The sequence below is a fragment of the Acipenser ruthenus genome, chromosome 18 (assembly GCF_902713425.1).
Source record: "Acipenser ruthenus chromosome 18, fAciRut3.2 maternal haplotype, whole genome shotgun sequence".
Classification (NCBI taxonomy): domain Eukaryota; kingdom Metazoa; phylum Chordata; class Actinopteri; order Acipenseriformes; family Acipenseridae; genus Acipenser; species Acipenser ruthenus.
The window spans coordinates 12,371,902-12,391,823 of record NC_081206.1 but is presented as its reverse complement, the minus strand read 5'-3'; the positions used below and the strand labels follow the sequence as shown (position 1 = coordinate 12,391,823).

Here is a 19,922-nt window from a genome sequence, read left to right as displayed (position 1 = left end):
TGTTCACAGACGAAAAAATGAAGCTTTCAAAGAAAAGAACACCATACCTACAGTGAAAAATGGAGGAGGGCTGCTTTGCTGCGCCTGGCACAGGGTGCCTTGAATCTGTGCAGGGCACAATGAAATCTCAAGACTATCAAGGCATTCTGGAGTGAAACGTACTGCCCAGTGTCAGAAAGCTCTGTCTCAGTCGCAGGTCATGGGTCCTCCAACAGGATAATGACCCAAAACACACAGCTAAAAGCACCCAGGAATGGATAAGAACAAAACATTGGACTATCCTGAAGTGGCCTTCTATGAGTCCTGATCTGAATCCTATCGAACATCTATGGAAAGAGCTGAAACTTGCAGTCTGGAGAAGGCACCCATCAAACCTGAGACAGCTGGAGCAGTTTGCTCAGGAAGAGTGGGCCAAACTACCTGTTACCAGGTGCAGAAGTCTCATTGAGAGCTACAGAAAACGTTTGATTGCAGTGATTGCCTCTAAAGGTTGTGCAACAAAATATTAGGTTAGTGGTCCCATCATTTTTGTCCATGCCATTTTCATTTGATTTATTATTTACAATATTATGTTGAATAAAAAATCAAAAGCAAAGTCTGATTTCTATTAAATATGGAATAAACAATGGTGGATGCCAATTACTTTTGTCAGTTTCAAGTTATTTGAGAGAAAATTGTGCATTCTTCGTTTTTTGTGGAGGGGTACCAACAAATTTGAGCACGTCTGTATATATATCCCCCCTCCTTGCAACCTTCCAGGTTACTGACCATTTTCACCAGCACCCTGAACTGCACCACGACATCGGTCAGCCCGGCTCCCAAGGTGCTTTTCTTACGAGTCATTAAAATGCCCAGTTTTGTGTGACCCATTATAAAATTAATTTAAAACACACCTGTTTTTCATCTTAAAACTGTAGGGGGTTTTCACTCACAGCTGATAGTCTTGTGCTGTATGCTGTGTGAAGGGTGGTCTTGAACTGTATTAATTTGCAGCAGCGTCCTCCATTTCCTTCATCACCCTCTACTTCCTCACTTACTACTGGAGACACTAGCAGCCCTGGGAAGATGGGGTCCTGACTGTGCCCTGTTCCCCTGGACAGTTCCTCCCTCAAGGCCTCCCTGAGCCTTGGGGAAAGAGACCTTCTCAGCTCACTTGGTATCCTCTCCCCAAGCCTCTCCGAACACCAACCCAGCTGCACAGCCAGGGTGCTACCAGACCACCTCTGCAGCCGCCCCCTTACCTTCCCAGTTCTTCTGCATGTATGTTTTGATTCCAAAGAACACCCCCAGCACTTTAATACCTGTCTTGTCCCATCTCGGTGCCTCGGGCAGGACAGTGGGGTGCCCTCATGCCAGCTGCCCGACAGGAAGGTGCCACACTTTGTCCAGTTGATGCGTGCAGAAGACACTCTCTGAAAGTGTTCAGACTCTGCTGTAGCGTCTGGTTGTCACCATCACTGCACACACCTTCACTGTGATGGGTGAGGAAGGCACTGCCCAGCCAGCCAGCCTGCCCCTCAGCAGGTGCAGCAGGGGCTCTATGGCCAGTGAGTAGAGTATGCCAAACAGGGAGCAGCCCCGTCTAATACCCCTGTACGCTGCGAAGGGCTGTCTCAGCCCATTGTTAATCTTTAAAACACAAAAACATTTGAATATAAAAGCCGAATATAAGAAATAAAAACAAGGCCAAACCTGAAGGCCTCCAGGGTTTTAAAGAGGTATGTGGGGTCAACCCTGTCAAATGCCTTTTCTTGGTTCAGGGAGACCAGCCCTACATATTTGTTACAGATAAAAAGTCACAAATTAAAAACAAACAAGTTATCGAATATGGAGTGTTGCACATTATGTCTGTTTGCCATACATTTTGATTTTTTTTTTAAATCGGAAAATAAAGGTGATACAGGTCTCCAGTTTTTAAGCAGGGACCCATCCCCCTTCTTGGGCAGCAATGTGATCACTGCCCTGCGGCAGCTGAGGGTTCCTTGTGTGTGAGGCTCTCTGTCAGTATGTGGAGAAAGTCTTCACCTGTTACATTCCACAGTTTTTTTTAAAGAATTCAGCGGGTAGTCCATCGATCCCTGGAATCTTGTCACTGGAGAGCTGTGTGATGCAACGGTGAGCTTCTGGTAGATCAGTGGCTCGTCCAGGTGGTGCTGTTCATCCTCGCTAATGCTGGGCAGACCCTGGAGCAGGGGGTCAGTGTCCTGATGGCCGCACGGCGCATTCTTATATAGCTGGCTGTAGAACTGCACCGCCTCCCTGTTAATCTCCTCCCGACTGTCAGGGAATCCAGGCACAGCTGTCGGCTGTACAGCTCTCTACCGCAGGGCGTCCAGGCACAGCTGTCGGCTGTACAGCTCTCTACCGCACGGCGTCCAGGCACAGCTGCTGGCTGTCTGCTCTCTACCGCAGGGTGTCCGGGCACAGCTGCTGGCTGTCTGCTCTCTACCGCAGGGCGTCCGGGCACAGCTGCCGGCTGTCTGCTGTCTACCGCAGGGCGTCCAGGCATAGCTGCCGGCTGTCTGCTGTCTACCACAGGGCGTCCGGGCACAGCTGCCGGCTGTCTGCTGTCTACCGCAGGGCGTCCAGGCATAGCTGCCGGCTGTCTGCTGTCTACCACAGGGCGTCCGGGCACAGCTGCCGGCTGTCTGCTGTCTACCGCAGGGTACCGCGGAGCGTCCTGAAGCTGAGAGTACAGTACCGACCAGGTGCGAGTCACCGCATGCGGAGCGTCCTGAGGCTGAGAGTACAGTACCGACCAGGTGCGAGTCACCGCTGGTCCAGTACCAGAGGACTTGGTTTGGGTCTTGAACTGCCATCTTTTAGTTGTACTGTTCCAGTGTTTCAGTACTATACACCTTGTTACAATACTGTACAGTGGCATTGCTGCTTGAGCAGACTGAGGCAGCAGTTTTTTACATTACTGTACACTGCACAGCAGGTTTCTTATGCTCTCGGGGGCGGGCATGACTGCGTCACAGGCTCTAGCGTACAGCTTCTGTATTTCATTCAGGTTTCTTATGCTCTCGGGGGTGGGCATGACTGCGTCACAGGCTCTAGCGTACAGCTTCTGTATTTCATTCAGGTTTCTTATGCTCTCGGGGGTGGGCATGACTGCGTCACAGGCTGTAGCGTACAGCTTCTGTATTTCATTCAGGTTTCTTATGCTCTCGTGGGTGGGCATCACTGCGTCACAGGCTCTAGCGTACAGCTTCTGTATTTCATTCAGGTTTCTTAGCTCTCGGGGGCGGGCATGACTGCGTCACAGGCTCTAGCGTACAGCTTCTGTATTTCATTCAGGTTTCTTATGCTCTCGGGGGTGGGCATGACTGCGTCACAGGCTCTAGCGTACAGCTTCTGTATTTCATTCAGGTTTCTTATGCTCTCGGGGGTGGGCATGACTGCGTCACAGGCTGTAGCGTACAGCTTCTGTATTTCATTCAGGTTTCTTATGCTCTCGTGGGTGGGCATGACTGCGTCACAGGCTCTAGCGTACAGCTTCTGTATTTCATTCAGGTTTCTTAGCTCTCGGGGGCGGGCATGACTGCGTCACAGGCTCTAGCAGGCAGCTTCTGTATTTCATTCAGGTTTCTTATGCTCTCGGGGGTGGCCATGACTGCGTCACGGGCTCTAGCGTGCAGCTTTGGTATTTCATTTAGGTTTCTTATGCTCTCGGGAGTGGGCATGACTGCGTCACAGGCTCTAGCGTGCAGCTTCTGTATTTCATTCAGGTTTCTTATGCTCTCGGGAGCGGGCATGACTGCGTCACAGGCTCTAGCGTACAGCTTCTGTATTTCATTCAGGTTTCTTATGCTCTCGGGGGTGGGCATGACTGCGTCACAGGCTGTAGCGTACAGCTTCTGTATTTCATTCAGGTTTCTTATGCTCTCGTGGGTGGGCATGACTGCGTCACAGGCTCTAGCGTACAGCTTCTGTATTTCATTCAGGTTTCTTAGCTCTCGGGGGCGGGCATGACTGCGTCACAGGCTCTAGCAGGCAGCTTCTGTATTTCATTCAGGTTTCTTATGCTCTCGGGGGTGGCCATGACTGCGTCACAGGCTCTAGCATACAGCTTCTGTATTTCATTCAGGTTTCTTATGCTCTCGGGAGCGGGCATGACTGCGTCACAGGCTCTAGCGTGCAGCTTCTGTATTTTATTCAGGTTTCTTATGCTCTCGGGGGTGGCCATGACTGCGTCACAGGCTCTAACGTGCAGCTTTGGTATTTCATTTAGGTTTCTTATGCTCTCGGGAGTGGGCATGACTGCGTCACAGGCTCTAGCGGGCAGCTTCTGTGTTTCATTCAGGTTTCTTGTGTTGCAGTGCAGACTCGGCTTCAGGCTCCGCTGCCTCCGGCTCCACTGGCTCCGGGTCAGGGGGCTGCTCCATCTCCCTGATCGCTCCCCACCAGGAGCTCCCTGATCCTGCTCTGCTTCAGCCCTATCCCTCTTTATCGGTCAATGTTTCCTTTGATGTCCCTGAGCTCCACAATTAAAACACCCCATTGTATCTGAATTGGCAAAAACAACGCAATTTGTCCCATCTGCATTAAAATCTCATGCTACCTCAATAATTGAATTTGTATCATTTTGTATAATAAACGCTTGTCTCTAAATGACAATACATGTTTTACATGTCACCTTGACTATTCTGCAGATAAGTCATCGTTCTCCTCTAGTATGTCCCCTTGTGAGTTCTGTAGTGGAGGGGCTGGTCTCCTGATGCCCGGGCTGTGTTCTCCTCCAGTACATCCCCTTGCGAGTCCTATAGTGGAGGGGCTGGTCTTCTGATGCCCGGGCTGTGTTCTCCTCCAGTACGTCCCCTTGTGAGTCCTGTAGTGGTGCTGGTCTCCTGATGCCTGGGCTGTGTTCTCCTCCAGTACATCCCCTTGTGAGTCCTGTAGTGGAGGGGCTGGTCTCCTGATGCCCGGGCTGTGTTCTCCTCCACAGGCACTTGGAATGGCACGACGCGGGTGGCAATCAAGACCCTGAAAACAGGCACCATGTCCCCCGAGGCCTTCCTGCAGGAGGCACAAGTGATGAAGAAGCTGCGGCACGAGAAGCTGGTGCAGCTGTACGCCGTCGTCTCAGAGGAGCCCATCTACATCGTCACAGAGTACATGAGCCAAGGTGAGAGCAGCAAGCCAACACAGGCTCAGTGCAAGGTTCCACTCACTGGTCTAACCTGAGCTTGAACCAGATATCTATGTATTACCATTAGATTAGTCTAAATGAAACCCTACTCCCACGAGAGGGAAGAGGGATCTGCGGGTGAGAGTGGGGAAGGATAAGAATCTCCAGGCTGACTCTTACTCTGTCCCTCCCTCATTCACCCCTTCACAGGCAGCCTGCTCGATTTCCTGAAAGGAGACACAGGGAAGTTGTTGCGGCTCCCCCAGCTGGTGGACGTGGCCTCTCAGGTGAGTCCCAGGCTTCAATGTCTAATTCCCTTAATTGTGCTTAACTTGATTGAACTTAACTTGGCTGACCCCTGCAGCTATGTAAACACCGAGGCTGACCCCTGCAGCTATGTAAACACCGAGGCTGACCCCTGCAGCTATGTAAACACCGAGGCTGACCGCTGCAGCTATGTAAACACCGAGGCTGACCCCTGCAGCTATGTAAACACCGAGGCTGACCCCTGCAGCTATGCAAACACCGAGGCTGACCCCTGCAGCTATGTAAACACCGAGGCTGACCGCTGCAGCTGTGTAAACACCGAGGCTGACCGCTGCAGCTGTGTAAACACCGAGGCTGACCCCTGCAGCTATGTAAACACCGAGGCTGACCCCTGCAGCTATGCAAACACCGAGGCTGACCCCTGCAGCTATGTAAACACCGAGGCTGACTGCTGCAGCTATGCAAACACCGAGGCTGACCGCTGCAGCTATGCAAACACCGAGGCTGACCCCTGCAGCTGTGTAAACACCGAGGCTGACCCCTGCAGCTATGGCCAACAGTTTTGAATCACCTAGAAATTAAGATTGAGACATAATAAAAAATATATGAACATAATTTAGATGTTTTATTTAACATCTAATCTAATAATCAAATAAACTACAAAATGATATCGCAAGAGTTTCCTGGAAGCTGCAATAGTCGTACAGTATTTATTGTTAGATTTCGAAATATCACATTTAAGTTTTTGTTAAGTAAATGGAAAACTACAAAGCGGTATATAATTCAGTATGTTAATGTAACATTATTCAGCAGGTTAATCGACTTTATGAAGCTAAATTTGTTAATTCTATTGGGTGATGCAAAACGTGTTGCCATAACTGTAGGGTTTGAAATGCCTATTTTTGACAACGGAAAAACTTTCAGACAAAATTGAAAACATTTAACAGCTGACTAACTTTGAAATGTTTACTATGACTAGTTACCACTTTAAATAAATAAATCCCCTAATCATGTGTTTGCTGATGTCTTGGGCTCTGTTTGTAAATGCCCTGCTTGTTCGCTATATTTTAGAACTGCATTGAATCTTTTAAAACAATTGATTAATGTTTAAAGGTCATTTTATGTTAAACGCTTCTTCTGTCAATCTGAACCTGCATGCTTTACAATGACTTTGTTTCAATTCAAACAGCTGAATACAATTCCAGTATTGACATTGCTAGTTCCCCAGTAGTAGACCCTGTAAACACACAGGAAGGTGATGCTGTTGTTCAGGGTATCGTCTTGCTGGTAAGAAAAGGGTTTGAAAGTGTAGCGTGTGATTCGTCGCCTTTCTTTTCCAGTCCACTGTGTGCTGCTGCCCCTTCTGTACTCTTCCCTCTGTGCTCTCAGATTGCAGCAGGCATGGCCTACGTAGAGAGGATGAACTACGTTCACCGGGACCTGCGGGCGGCTAACATCCTGGTCGGGGACAGTCTGGTGTGCAAGGTGGCTGACTTCGGACTGGCTCGCCTCATAGAGGACAATGAATACACTGCCAGACAGGGTGAGCATGCAACCTCCCTGGCGACCATTGGGGGGCACCAAATCAAACACACAATTACACTGCCAGACAGGGTGAGCATGCAACCTCCCTGGCGACCACTGGGGGGCACCAAATCAAACTAAAGCATTCTCAACAAGAACACCCCTCAACTGCTGAGATCCATTGACCATTGGAAACAGAGCCCTGAAACGTTTCTTTGTCTCTCGATCAGGTGCCAAGTTCCCAATCAAGTGGACAGCCCCCGAGGCAGCTCTGTATGGCCGCTTCACCATCAAGTCAGACGTCTGGTCCTTCGGAGTCCTTCTGACTGAGCTCGCCACCAAGGGCCGGGTGCCCTACCCAGGTAGGAGGCTAACACAGCACTGAGGAATCAAGAGAGGGTGCTCTACCCAGGTAGGAGGCTAACACAGCACTGAGGAATCAAGAGAGGGTGCTCTACCCAGGTAGGAGGCTAACACAGCACTGAGGAATCAAGAGAGGGTGCTCTACCTAGGTAGGAGGCTACACAGCACTGAGGAATCAAAAGAGGGTGCTCTACCCAGGTAGGAGGCTAACACAACACTGAGGAATCAAGAGAGGGTGCTCTACCCAGGTTGGAGGCTAACACAGCACTGAGAAATCAAGAGAGGGTGCTCTACCCAGGTAGGAGGCTACACAGCACTGAGGAATCAAGAGAGTGTGCTCTACCCAGGTAGGAGGCTAACACAGCACTGAGAAATCAAGAGAGGGTGCTCTACCCAGGTAGGAGGCTACACAGCACTGAGGAATCAAGAGAGGGTGCTCTACCCATGTAGGAGGCTAACACAGCACTGAGGAATCAAGAGAGGGTGCTCTACCCAGGTAGGAGGCTACACAGCACTGAGGAATCAAGAGAGGGTGCTCTACCCAGGTAGGAGGCTAACACAGCACTGAGGAATCAAGAGAGCAAGCAGAAGTGAAGTGCAGCTCTTGGTCTTGGGTAAATTCCTCTGAGAATACTGGGATTGCAATAAGAGCCAGTCTGAAAGATGGCACCATCCTGAAAGGTAAGAGAACAGAACAGAACAATGAAAGACATTTAAACGTTCATTATCATCTGGTCCTGGTTTGGGGTACAGATTGTATTAAACACATGTTTACAAGTGCACGTTCCACTGCACTATAAGGTCATTTTCCAGGAACTGTTAAGAACATAAGAACATAAGAAAGTTTACAAACGAGAGGAGGCCATTCAGCCCATCTTCCTCGTTTGGTTGTTAGCAGCTTATTGATCCCAGAATCTCATCAAGCAGCTTCTTGAAGGATCCCAGGGTGTCAGCTTCAACAAAACTGGGGAGTTGGTTCCAGACCCTCACAATTCTCTGTGTAAAAAAGTGCCTCCTATTTTCTGTTCTGAATGCCCCTTTATCTAATCTCCATTTATGACCCCTGGTCCTTTTTTCTTTTTTCAAGTCAATGAAGTCCACCGGGTTGACACTGTCTATACCTTTTAGGATTTTGAATGTTTGAATCAGATCGCTGCGTAGTCTTCTTTGTTCAAGACTGAATAGATTCAATTCTTTTAGCCCGTCTGCATACGACATGCCTTTTAAACCTGGGATAATTCTGGTTGCTCTTCTTTGCACTCTTTCTAGAGCAGCAATATCCTTTTTGTAACAAGGTGACCAGAACTGAACACAATATTCTAGGTGAGGTCTTACTAATGCATGGTAGAGTTTTAACATTACTTCCCTTGATTTAAATTCAACACTTCTCACAATATATCCGAGCATCTTGTTAGCCTTTTTTTATAGCTTCCCCACATTGTCTAGATGAAGACATTTCTGAGTCAACATAAACTCCTAGGTCTTTTTCATAGTTCCCTTCTTCAATTTCACTATCTCCCATATGATATTTATAATGCACATTTTTATTGCCCGCATGCAATACTTTACACTTTTCTCTATTAAATTTCATTTGCCATGTGTCTGCCCAATTTGAATGCTGTCTAGATCATTTTGAATGACCTTTGCTGCTTCAACAGTGTTTGCCACTCCTCCTATTTTTGTGTCGTCTGCAAATTTAATGAGTTTGCATACTATACCAGAATCTAAATCATGAATGTAGATTAGGAATAGCAGAGGACCTAATACTGATCCCTGTGGTACTCCACTGGTTACCTCACTCCATTTTGAGGTTTCTCCTCTAATCAGTACTTTCTGTTTTCTACCTGTTAACCACTCCCTAATCCATGTGCATGCATTTCCTTGAATCCCTACTGCGTTCAGTTTGAGAAGTAATCTTTTATGCGGGACTTTGTCAAAAGCTTTCTGGAAATCTAAATAGACCATGTCGTATGCTTTGCAGTTATCAATTTTCAATGTTGCATCCTCAAAAAAGTCAAGTAGGTTAGTTAGACATGTTCTCCCTTTCCTAAAACCATGCTGGCTGTCTCCCAGGATATTGTTACCATATAGGTAATTTTCCATTTTGGATCTTATTATAGTTTCCATAAGTTTACATATAATAGAAGTCAGGCTTACTGGTCTGTAGTTACCTGGTTCGGTTTTGTCTCCCTTTTTGTGGATTGGTATTACGTTTGCTATTTTCCAGTCTGTCGGTACAACCCCTGTGTCAAGAGACTGTTGCATGATCTTGGTTAGCGATTTGTAAATAACTTCTTTCATTTCTTTGAGTACTATTGGGAGGATCTCATCTGGCCCAGGGGATTTGTTTATTTTAAGAGCTCCTAGTCCATTTAACACTTCTGCCTCTGTTATGTTAAAGTTATTTGAAATTGGATAGGAACAGGTCGACATGTGGGGCATGTTGTCCATGTCCTCCTTTGTAAAAACCTGTGAAAAGTAATCATTTAATATATTTGCTATTTTTTTTTCTTCATCTATGATTTTGCCATTTGTGTCTTTAGACATTTAACCTCCTCTTTGAATGTTCTCTTGCTGTTATAATATTGGAAAAACATTTTGGAATTGGTTTTAGCCCCCTTAGCAATATTGATTTCTATCTCTGTCTTGGCCTTTCTAACTTCCTTTTTGACTTGTGTTTGCAGTTCCAAGTACTCTTTCTGTGTGCTTTGTTTTTGGTCCCTTTTAAACGCTCTGTAAAGTGCCTTTTTTCGCTGAATATTTTTTTTAATTGATCTATTAAACCATTTTGGCCATTTTGTTTTAGATTTAGATTTGTCTAGTTTTGGGATGTAATTGTTTTGTGCCTCTAGTACTACATTTTTAAAAAACAGCCATCCTTTTTCTGTGGATGTTTTCTCTATTTTACTCCAATCTACTTCTATTAATCTCTGTTTCATACTTTCGTAGTTTGCTTTTCTAAAATTGTAAACCTTAGCTTTAGTCATTACTTTTGGGGTTTTAAAAAATATTTCAAATGAGACCATGTTGTGGTCTGAGTTTGTCAATGGCTCTCTGACCTCTGTTTTAGTTATTCTGTCTTCATTATTTGAAAAGACTAAGTCAAGGCATGCCTCCCCTCTAGTCGGTGCCTTGACAAATTGCATTAGGAAGCAGTCATTTGTCATTTCCACCATTTCAATTTCGTCCGTCGTGCTCCCCATCGGGTTTTCCTATTTTATACAGGGGAAGTTGAAATCCCCCATTAGTATGGCTTCTCCTTTTCTACACGCATTTCGAATGTTATTGTACAACAGATTATTTTGCTCAGTGTCTGAATTTGGCGGTCTGTAGCATGCTCCTATTATTATGCCCTTTGAATTTGCGTCCATTATTCTGACCCATATTGATTCTGCATTGTTTTCTTTGTCCTGATTTAACACCTGGGCTTGAAGACTATTTCTTATGTATAGCGCTACCCCTCCACCTCTTCTGTCCTGCCTGTTTTTCCTATATAGTGTGTACCCACTAATATTATATTCGTCTCCATCACTCTCAGACAACCAAGTTTCTGTAACACCTATCACATCGTAGTTACTTGTTAGGGCAGTAGCTTCAAGTTCTAAAATTTTGTTTCTGAGACTTCTAGCATTAAGATAAATACATTTAATAGTGGTCTTACCTGAGTTGTTGCCCTTGTTTTGATGTGGTCTCCCTTCTGTTTTTTTGTTTTCTTCCCCCTTCCTTTCTAGTTTAAATGCTTCTGGGCCGCCTGAAGGATCCTTTCTCCGAGTAGATTGGTTCCCTTTCTGTTTAAGTGCAGTCCGTCCCACCTGTATAGATAGTCTTTGTTGTAGAAAGTGCTCCAATGTTCAAAAAAGGTGAAGCCTTCCTGTGTGCACCACGATTTCAGCCATGCATTTTTATTTTGTATTCCCAGCTGTACATGTGGTCCTTTGCAAGGTGCCGGCAGTATCCCAGAAAATACCACAGTTTTGGTCTTGTCTTTTAATTTCCTTCCTAGCTCTCTGAATTTGTTTTGCAGGGATCTTGGCCTGTCTCTTCCAATGTTGTTTGTACCAATGTGGACAACTACTACTGGGTCGTCTCCTGTTCGTTGTAGGAGCCTGTCCACATTCTCAGTGATGTGCTTGACTGAGGCTCCTGGAAGGCAGCACACTGTTGTAGTAAGGCGGTCCAAACTGCAAACTGAACTTGCTGTGTTTCTCAGTATGGAGTCCCCAACAATCATGACCTCCCTTCTTTTTGCTGCCTGGCCAGCACTGTTTATAGGGTCCTGGGTGTTGTTTCTTTCATTCTCTTGATGTTGGTTTTGGTCATCTAAATGTTGAAGTGGCTCAAATTTGTTGGATGTCTGGATTTCTGGTGGTTGTGTTTGACAAAGTTTCTTTTTTTCCCTGCTTCTGCCTATTTGAACTCAGCTGTTTCGACTCTTTTCCATCTCCCTGGTGGCTTTCAGTCTGCTAGGGGTGCAGACTTCCATGAATTGTGGGTGTGTCAGCTCCTCAAGCTCCTGTTGCTGTCTCATTTCCTCCAGCTCCTTTTCCAGCAGGCTTAATCGCTGAATCCCTGGATCGTGCGGCACTTTACACAAACTTGAGCTCTGTTGGGTTTTCTCAGATTTCCCACATCATGCAGTTGTCACAGATTACTGGCTTGAAGACCATTTTTTTTTTTCAGTTTAGTGTAGCGTCTGCAACTGTCAACCTGCTTTCAAACTGCTTCTAACTGCGCTGTACTTGTCCACTCGTACATCTCACAGGATGTCGCTTCCACACGCTGTCGCTGGGAAGCCTGTCTGCCTTTGTCTGTGTTTGTGCTGCGTGCTCCGCTCCTCCACCGTGTCCCAGAACGCCGTGGGATTTGAATCAGCTGCTCCGAGTTTCAGCTTATCAGAAAAATACACGCAGCTGCAAGGCTTTAAGCTGCAATGTTTTCTGACTTGTTGTGGAAGGACTAATAATGTGCACCCAACTGTACATAAGGGTGTAATTCCTTCAAGTGGTTTGGTGACAGATCACTACTACACATCATAACAAAAAGAAGAATAAAAGAATGTTATATTGATCAAAATGTGAGAAACAGTTATCCAGATATATGCAACAATGTAAGTGTGACATGCAGATGTACGCACAGAAAGATACCCCAGATATCTCAGAATCTGATACGTTCAATAACCTCTGATCAATATTAATACCACGTTTCATGACAATTGGATCAACGGTTCTCCAGCTATATAGAGAAATGAAGTTTGACATACAGTACATATGTACGACCGCCTGCACCATATGCACTTTGCAGGGGATGAGAACAACAATATTTAATAGTGTGTCTCGGTGCGTCTCCCCTCCTCTCCTGCAGGGATGAGAACAACAGTATTAATAGTGTGTCTCTGTGCGTCTCCCCTCCTCTCCTGCAGGGATGAGAACAACAATATTAATTGTGTGTCTCGGTGCGTCACCCCTCCTCCTGCAGGGATGAGAACAACAATATTAATAGTGTGTCTCTGTGCATCTCCCCTCCTCTCCGGCAGGGATGAGAACAACAATATTAATAGTGTGTCTTGGTGCGTCTCCCCTTCTCTCCTGCAGGGATGGTGAATCGGGAGGTGCTGGACCAGGTGGAGCGTGGCTACAGGATGCCCTGTCCGGCCGAATGCCCCGACTCGCTCCACGATTTGATGCTGACCTGCTGGAGGAAGGAGGCTGAGGAGCGGCCCACCTTTGAATACCTTCAGAGCTTCCTGGAGGACTACTTCACTTCCACAGAGCCGCAGTACCAGCCCGGAGAGAACCTCTAGAACTGAACCCACTGCCAGGGGTCTACCACTAGAGCGCGCTATTCAAACACTGACCCTACCTTGCCAGGGGTCTACCACTAGAACGTGCTATTCAAACACTGACCCTACCCTGCCAGGGGTCTACCACTAGAGTGCGCTATCCAGCTGCTCCTGGGTTTATTTCCAATGAATTTTATTTTTGAATGCTTGTAAAAGCAGGGATTCCTTCTGATTTCAGGTCCCTTTTTGATAGGTGATGCTGGGGCTGGTATCTTCTCAACTGCAGTGTTTAGAAGGCTGCTTTGCTGATCTTCGCCTTCCTGTTATTTTTGAATTCTGTTTTCTTGCTCAGTTATGCTGGTAGGTTTTGTTTCTTGAATGTGCCATATTCTCGAATTCCCTGAGGCCTGCAGGCACTGGGAGTTGTGTAAAAGCGCCCAATCAGTCATTCCCAGGGCCTGTTAAAAACCAAAACCTGATTTTGCTGATTTTTTTCCTTGTGACTTGTTAAACAGAAAGTGTGTGAGGGGTATTTTTTTAACTGTAGTCTTCCAAGCTTGTGGTCCTGTACTTCCACAGTCAATAGCGACCTGGTTAAACTGGACTCTGGTGTGTGTGTTGTGCAGGGATGTCACGGTGCTGACCCGACCTGGTTAAACTGGACTCTGGTGTGTGTGCGTGTGTGTGGGTGTTGTGCGGGGATGTCACGGTGCTGACCCGACCTGGTTAAACTGGACTCTCGTGTATGTGTTGTGCAGGGATGTTACTACAAGCTGACAGCAGGAGTGTGTATTTAGATAGGTTGCCTGTATTACATGAGGCTTCCATAACTTTGAGTAGATAAAATATTTTTTGTACAAAAGTAGCTTCAAATGTCATTGTAATGGCTGTATTCCATTCCCTTCTTTACTATTTGATGTGAGGCTTCAGTTGCTCCAATACTGAGTTCTCATTTTTCTCTATTGTTTCTGCTTGTCTGGAGAATCCAAAGTGCCAGGGCTGAACAGCCTTCCTCATTCCATTCAATCATGTGACTTTTTGACTAGCCCCACTATTTCTATGTAGACATAGTGAATAGGTAGGGCTGGCAGAGCTGGAAACATTGTCACATGATTTGAATGGAATGAGGAGGATGTTCAGTCCAGCACTTTGGCAGACAAGCAGCACCAAACAATAGAGAAAAATGAGAACTCCGTATTGGAGCTACAAAAACCAAAACATAGTAAGGGATGTAAGAGTGCAAATAAAATGACATTTGAAGCAATTTGTAATCCACACCCAGAATGAGGGTCCCTGTCCAGCTGCACTGTATACCAGCACTAGACCCCTATCCCTGTCCGGCTGCACTGTATACCAGCACTAGACCCCTATCCCTGTCCGTCTGCACTGTATACCAGCACTAGACCCCTATCCCTGTCTGGCTGCACTGTATAACAGTACTAAGACCCCTATTATCTCATTAGCCAGACCATATATTCAGAACTGATTTAGTATAACCTTCATTATTAACTACAAACCAGGAAACTACAGTCTATGTGCGTCCCAGACATCGAGTAGGGGTAGCGTAAGGTAGGGTAGGGAGGCTCCTCCACTGTGGTCAGTGTGACATGCTTTTCAAACCACAGTACTTTCACTGGCAGCCACTTCATGATTCCAGGATCCCTGTTGTAGTTTTGTTGTTTGTTTTTTGGCAATTGAAATGCATACAGGTTTGGTTTGGTTTGTATGTGTCTCCTGTTTGTACAATAATACTGAGTTCATAGGAAATGTGTTGCTGGCCCCTCTAATGGCGACTGCAAGACCTTCTTCTACTAGTCACTGATTTTAAATTCCTAGCCAGGATCTGTTTTCATCCACAAATACATCTACAATCTACAAAGATCAAGGATTGACTGTGTGTATTCTGTATTTTCCATTTAGAAATTCCTTTACCTTCCTCCAGTATTTTCGTGCGTTTTGTGCAGTCTGTACCTTCATATTCATTTGACACTTCTATTACCGTGTTTAACCGTGTTTAATTTGACCCCAGATGGAAACGCAGAATAAGATCATCCCAAATCCTAAATGGTTCTGCTCATTTTTCCTCTAAATGCCTCTTTGATATAACTGGCTAGGGGTATCATTCCAGCAGTCCAGGGTATGTCTGCCAATTTCAAAGATGGCTGGTATAAATAAGGATTGAGCTATACATGAACAAACCTACAGCTACGATAATGTATGATGAGCTGCATACCCTTTAAGGAACTGTAATCTGATACAATAGCAAGGTAATGATGAGCTGCATACCCTTTAAGGTAGTGTAATCTGATACAATAGCAAGGTAATGATGAGGTGCATACCCTTTAAGGTACTGTAATCTAATACAATAGCAAGGTAATGATGAGCTGCATACCCGTTAAGGTACTGTAATCTAATACAATAGCAAGGTAATGATGAGCTGCATACCCGTTAAGGTACTGTAATCTAATACAATAGCAAGGTAATGATGAGCTGCATACCCGTTAAGGTACTGTGATCTAATACAATAGCAAGGTAATGATGAGCTGCATACCCTTTAAGGTACTGTAATCTAATACAATAGCAAGGTAATGATGAGCTGCATACCCGTTAAGGTACTGTAATCTGATACACAGAATTGTGTCCCATGTTGTGCAGATTTCAGGACTTGGGGTTCAGGGGTCCCAGTTAAAGCGCCACTGCTACACAGTCCAATGGGAGTGTGGTAGATAGCCTGGCAAGCACTCTACTGTACAATTGCCAGTCTTGAATGCCATGTGTAAGAGCCCAGAGTTATAGATCCCCCGATTGAAATAGAGACTTCCCATGTGTATCACTCCAGGATATACTGTCCTTACCAGTTGATAGGAATACATGCAGTACAGGATGAGCAGGATACATCAGAGACGGCTACTAGACTAGAAGTGAACATTCACGTATGGAAGTGTCCGAATCACATCTCTGCCTCCATGTGGAATAGAGATCCCTGCAATCATGTTCACTTTTAATACTGAAATATTGGATCTTGGTGACCTGAAATTATTCTTCTGTTAGGCAGACCTGGTTGGCTTCCTAGTTTGTTTGTTTTCCCTAACGGTTCTTCCAGGTTCTTTTGACATGGATTTCCTGTAGAACAAAAAACAATCTGCATGTTTCCCATAAGGGGCTGCATAGACTAGTGGTGTTCTTTTCCGTTTAAAAGATAATAGATGACATAGTTCATAGGGGGAATTGTAATAAGCCCTGCATTCCTTTTTATTTGTTTTTTAAATGTTTATTATAAATTACTGCAACATGCAGGTCTGTATAACTCTATCTATACAGAACTTAATGGTCTATTGAAATATTGAATTTGAAATAACGTACTGCTATGTAAACAATAAGACTACACCACTATAACCTGCGTGCATCTGAAAAGAATTCAACATTTACAATCACTTAAAGGTTTGAAGTAGCTGTAGCTGACAAAATAGTTCCGCTATGCCCATCCATTCATAATAAAGCTCTCAAATGTACAGTATTGAAAGAAACACAAGTAATAGCAAACACATTTTCATTTTAAAACACTAGGTTAAAGAAATCTCTGTTTACAAGTTCTGCTTTCAGTCTTACACTTCCTGGATCACCTTTAGAGAGAAATCATCCCCATCCCTTCACAGCCATGCTTCCAGCCAGGAACAAAAAATACAGAACATACAGCTAATCTGATAAGACAGACCAGCAACTAAAAGCGTCCTTTAACTTACAGTAGTACCAGATATCATGTTTGATGTTGAAAATCCATGTGCTGGAACAGCTTTCTTTACAATCCATGTGCTGGAACAGCTTTCTTTACAATCCATGTGCTGGAACAGCTTTCTTTACAATCCATGTGCTGGAACAGCTTTCTTTACAATCCATGTGCTGGAACAGCTTTCTTTACAATTGCACGTTTGATACCTATGTAGCTACAGGAAGTGCGCAATTATTTTATTAGTTTTACTTTAACAAAACTTCAGATGGCGTTGAATTGTTTTTCATATACCCGGTACTGTTTGATGGTGTTGCAGTCATTGAGTGGTTCTGTTCTTCCAATAGGGATCGTTTTTCTTAAACCCACCTTTACCTGTCTTTGGTGCCGGACTGCACATCCTTCCTCATTCCATTCAAATCAGGTGATAATGTAACCTTTCAGCTCACCTGCTCTTTGTCCATTTCCATGCAGACTTGGTGGGGCCAGTTGAAGTCACATTGTCGCATGATTTGAATGGAATGAGGAATGCTCTTCAGTTCAAGCACTTAGGATTCTCAAGACAAGCTCAAAGCCAGGGAATGGCAGATAAAGAGAAAGATCAGAACGCAACACAAGAGCAGCTGAACCTCTGAATGAGAACACAAGAGCAGCTGAACCTCTGAATGAGAACGAAACAAGAGCAGCTGAACCTCTGAATGCGAACACGAGCAGCTGAACCTCTGAATGAGAACACGAGCAGCTGAACCTCTGAATGAGAACACGAGCAGCTGAACCTCTGAATGAGAACGAAACACAAGAGCAGCTGAACCTCTGAATGAGAACGAAACACAAGAGCAGCTGAACCTCTGAATGAGAACACGAGCAGCTGAACCTCTGAATGAGAACACGAGCAGCTGAACCTCTGAATGAGAACGAAACACAAGAGCAGCTGAACCTCTGAATGAGAACGAAACACAAGAGCAGCTGAACCTCTGAATGAGAACACGAGCAGCTGAACCTCTGAATGAGAACGAAACACAAGAGCAGCTGAACCTCTGAATGAGAACACGAGCAGCTGAACCTCTGAATGAGAACACAAGAGCAGCTGAACCTCTGAATGAGAACACGAGCAGCTGAACCTCTGAATGAGAACACGAGCAGCTGAACCTCTGAATGAGAACACAAGAGCAGCTGAACCTCTGAATGAGAACACAAGAGCAGCTGAACCTCTGAATGAGAACACGAGCAGCTGAACCTCTGAATGAGAACACGAGCAGCTGAACCTCTGAATGAGAACACAAGAGCAGCTGAACCTCTGAATGAGAACGAAACACAAGAGCAGCTGAACCTCTGAATGAGAACACAAGAGCAGCTGAACCTCTGAATGAGAACACGAGCAGCTGAACCTCTGACTGAGAACACAAGAGCAGCTGAACCTCTGAATGAGAACACAAGAGCAGCTGAACCTCTGAATGAGAACAAGAGCAGCTGAACCTCTGAATGAGAACACGAGCAGCTGAACCTCTGAATGAGAACACAAGAGCAGCTGAACCTCTGAATGAGAACACAAGAGCAGCTGAACCTCTGAATGAGAACAAGAGCAGCTGAACCTCTGAATGAGAACACAAGAGCAGCTGAACCTCTGAATGAGAACACGAGCAGCTGAACCTCTGAATGAGAACACACGAGCAGCTGAACCTCTGAATGAGAACACAAGAGCAGCTGAACCTCTGAATGAGAACACAAGAGCAGCTGAACCTCTGAATGAGAACGAAACACAAGAGCAGCTGAACCTCTGAATGAGAACACGAGCAGCTGAACCTCTGAATGAGAACACGAGCAGCTGAACCTCTGAATGAGAACACGAGCAGCTGAACCTCTGAATGCGAACGAAACACAAGAGCAGCTGAACCTCTGAATGGTAGCAAGCACAATACAATAGTAAGGGAAATCTAAAACAGCAATTCAAGTGACGTTTAAACTACTCTCTGTGGGTTACCTGCTTCGTTTAAGGAAATTGGGGGTGGAAATATGTTCTCCACAATTTAGCGTCTTGGATTAGCTCCTGCACACCACCTGCTGTGACAACCAGGGATCTTTTATATATTACACAATCCATGTATCTTTTATATATTACACAATCCATGCTTTACATATTCATCATGAGAAATACTGATATATTACACAATACTTTTATTTCAAACATCATTAAGTTTATTATCGGTTTTTAAATGTACCATTATTAAGTGTCTTAAAAGTTATGGATAACTTCTAGCAGTGTAACCAGGGCTATCTAATCCTATTATATTATTGTAATGAATAATATTATCACTGCCCCTCAATTATTTGAAGCTATTGCAGATACTGCTGCACTTCCAGTCAATTGCGAGGTGGCAGGAAGGAAATCATTCACATTGAAAACATGTCAATCACAAGAGTAGCAAGTTGGCTCAAAACAAATAAAACTGCTCTTCCGTGAAGAACTCCCAGAAGCATCTGTGTCAGGTGCATTCCTTATACAGGAAAAAGACGTTCACCAGGTTGAAAAAAATCCCATTAAAAATCAAATACCCATTTAACATAATGTGTGCCTTTTCATATAGGAAAATGTGAGCGTTACAAAGTGATGATAATACATATTAACAATACTGGAAGTGTTAGCTGTTTGTACTTTAATACATCAAGCATTGCCAGATCTTTCACAGAGCAGTAATGCTCCCTTGAGCCCCATTTTAATGATCTGAACAGTGGTGGATCTTATTACCACCGCCTTTTGATGCTATATTATGGATGGACAGCATGTAGACACACTGATAAGAGGATGGACATCATGTAGACACACTGATAAGAGGATGGACAGTGTGTAGACACACTGATGGAGGATGGACAGTGTGTAGACACACTGATAGAGGATGGGCAGTGTGTAGGGGTGATCAGATTAATAGCATCTCTGTATAGCTCTATTGGGGCTGATAAGGCTGCAGTATTGTTGAGTTTTGGAAATCTTCATCTGGATTAGAAGGAGGCTTGAAAACAGCTATTAGAGGCCCTGAAGAATTCTAAGATATTTAGCCAGTGCAGTGTTGCCATCAACTCCTTTAGCCAGTGTGGTCATGCCATTGCCTCCCTTAGCCAGTGCAGTCATGCCA

General features: G+C 45.0%; 1 protein-coding gene and 1 long non-coding RNA gene across 5 annotated transcripts in view; one reads left to right on the top strand and one right to left on the bottom strand.

Moving 5' to 3' along the window:
* LOC117419815 (proto-oncogene tyrosine-protein kinase Src-like) overlaps window positions 1-17,776 on the top strand; it is an 87,736-nt gene extending 69,960 nt beyond the window's left edge. For all 4 annotated transcript variants that reach the window (XM_058991226.1, XM_034905464.2, XM_034905462.2 and 1 more), the window contains 5 exons: window positions 4,949-5,128; window positions 5,342-5,418; window positions 6,788-6,941; window positions 7,153-7,284; window positions 12,877-17,776. In XM_058991226.1, the coding sequence (XP_058847209.1) occupies window positions 4,949-5,128; window positions 5,342-5,418; window positions 6,788-6,941; window positions 7,153-7,284; window positions 12,877-13,085 (752 nt within the window). In that variant the 3' untranslated portion in view covers window positions 13,086-17,776. The remainder of the gene's footprint in view (window positions 1-4,948; window positions 5,129-5,341; window positions 5,419-6,787; window positions 6,942-7,152; window positions 7,285-12,876) is intronic.
* On the bottom strand, window positions 17,734-18,317 carry LOC131698625 (uncharacterized). Its single transcript, XR_009307671.1, has 3 exons — window positions 18,268-18,317; window positions 18,087-18,121; window positions 17,734-17,854 (listed from the first exon to the last, which is right to left on the bottom strand). It is a non-coding gene; the product is annotated as an uncharacterized LOC131698625 (long non-coding RNA).
* Window positions 18,318-19,922: the final 1,605 nt, after the last annotated feature.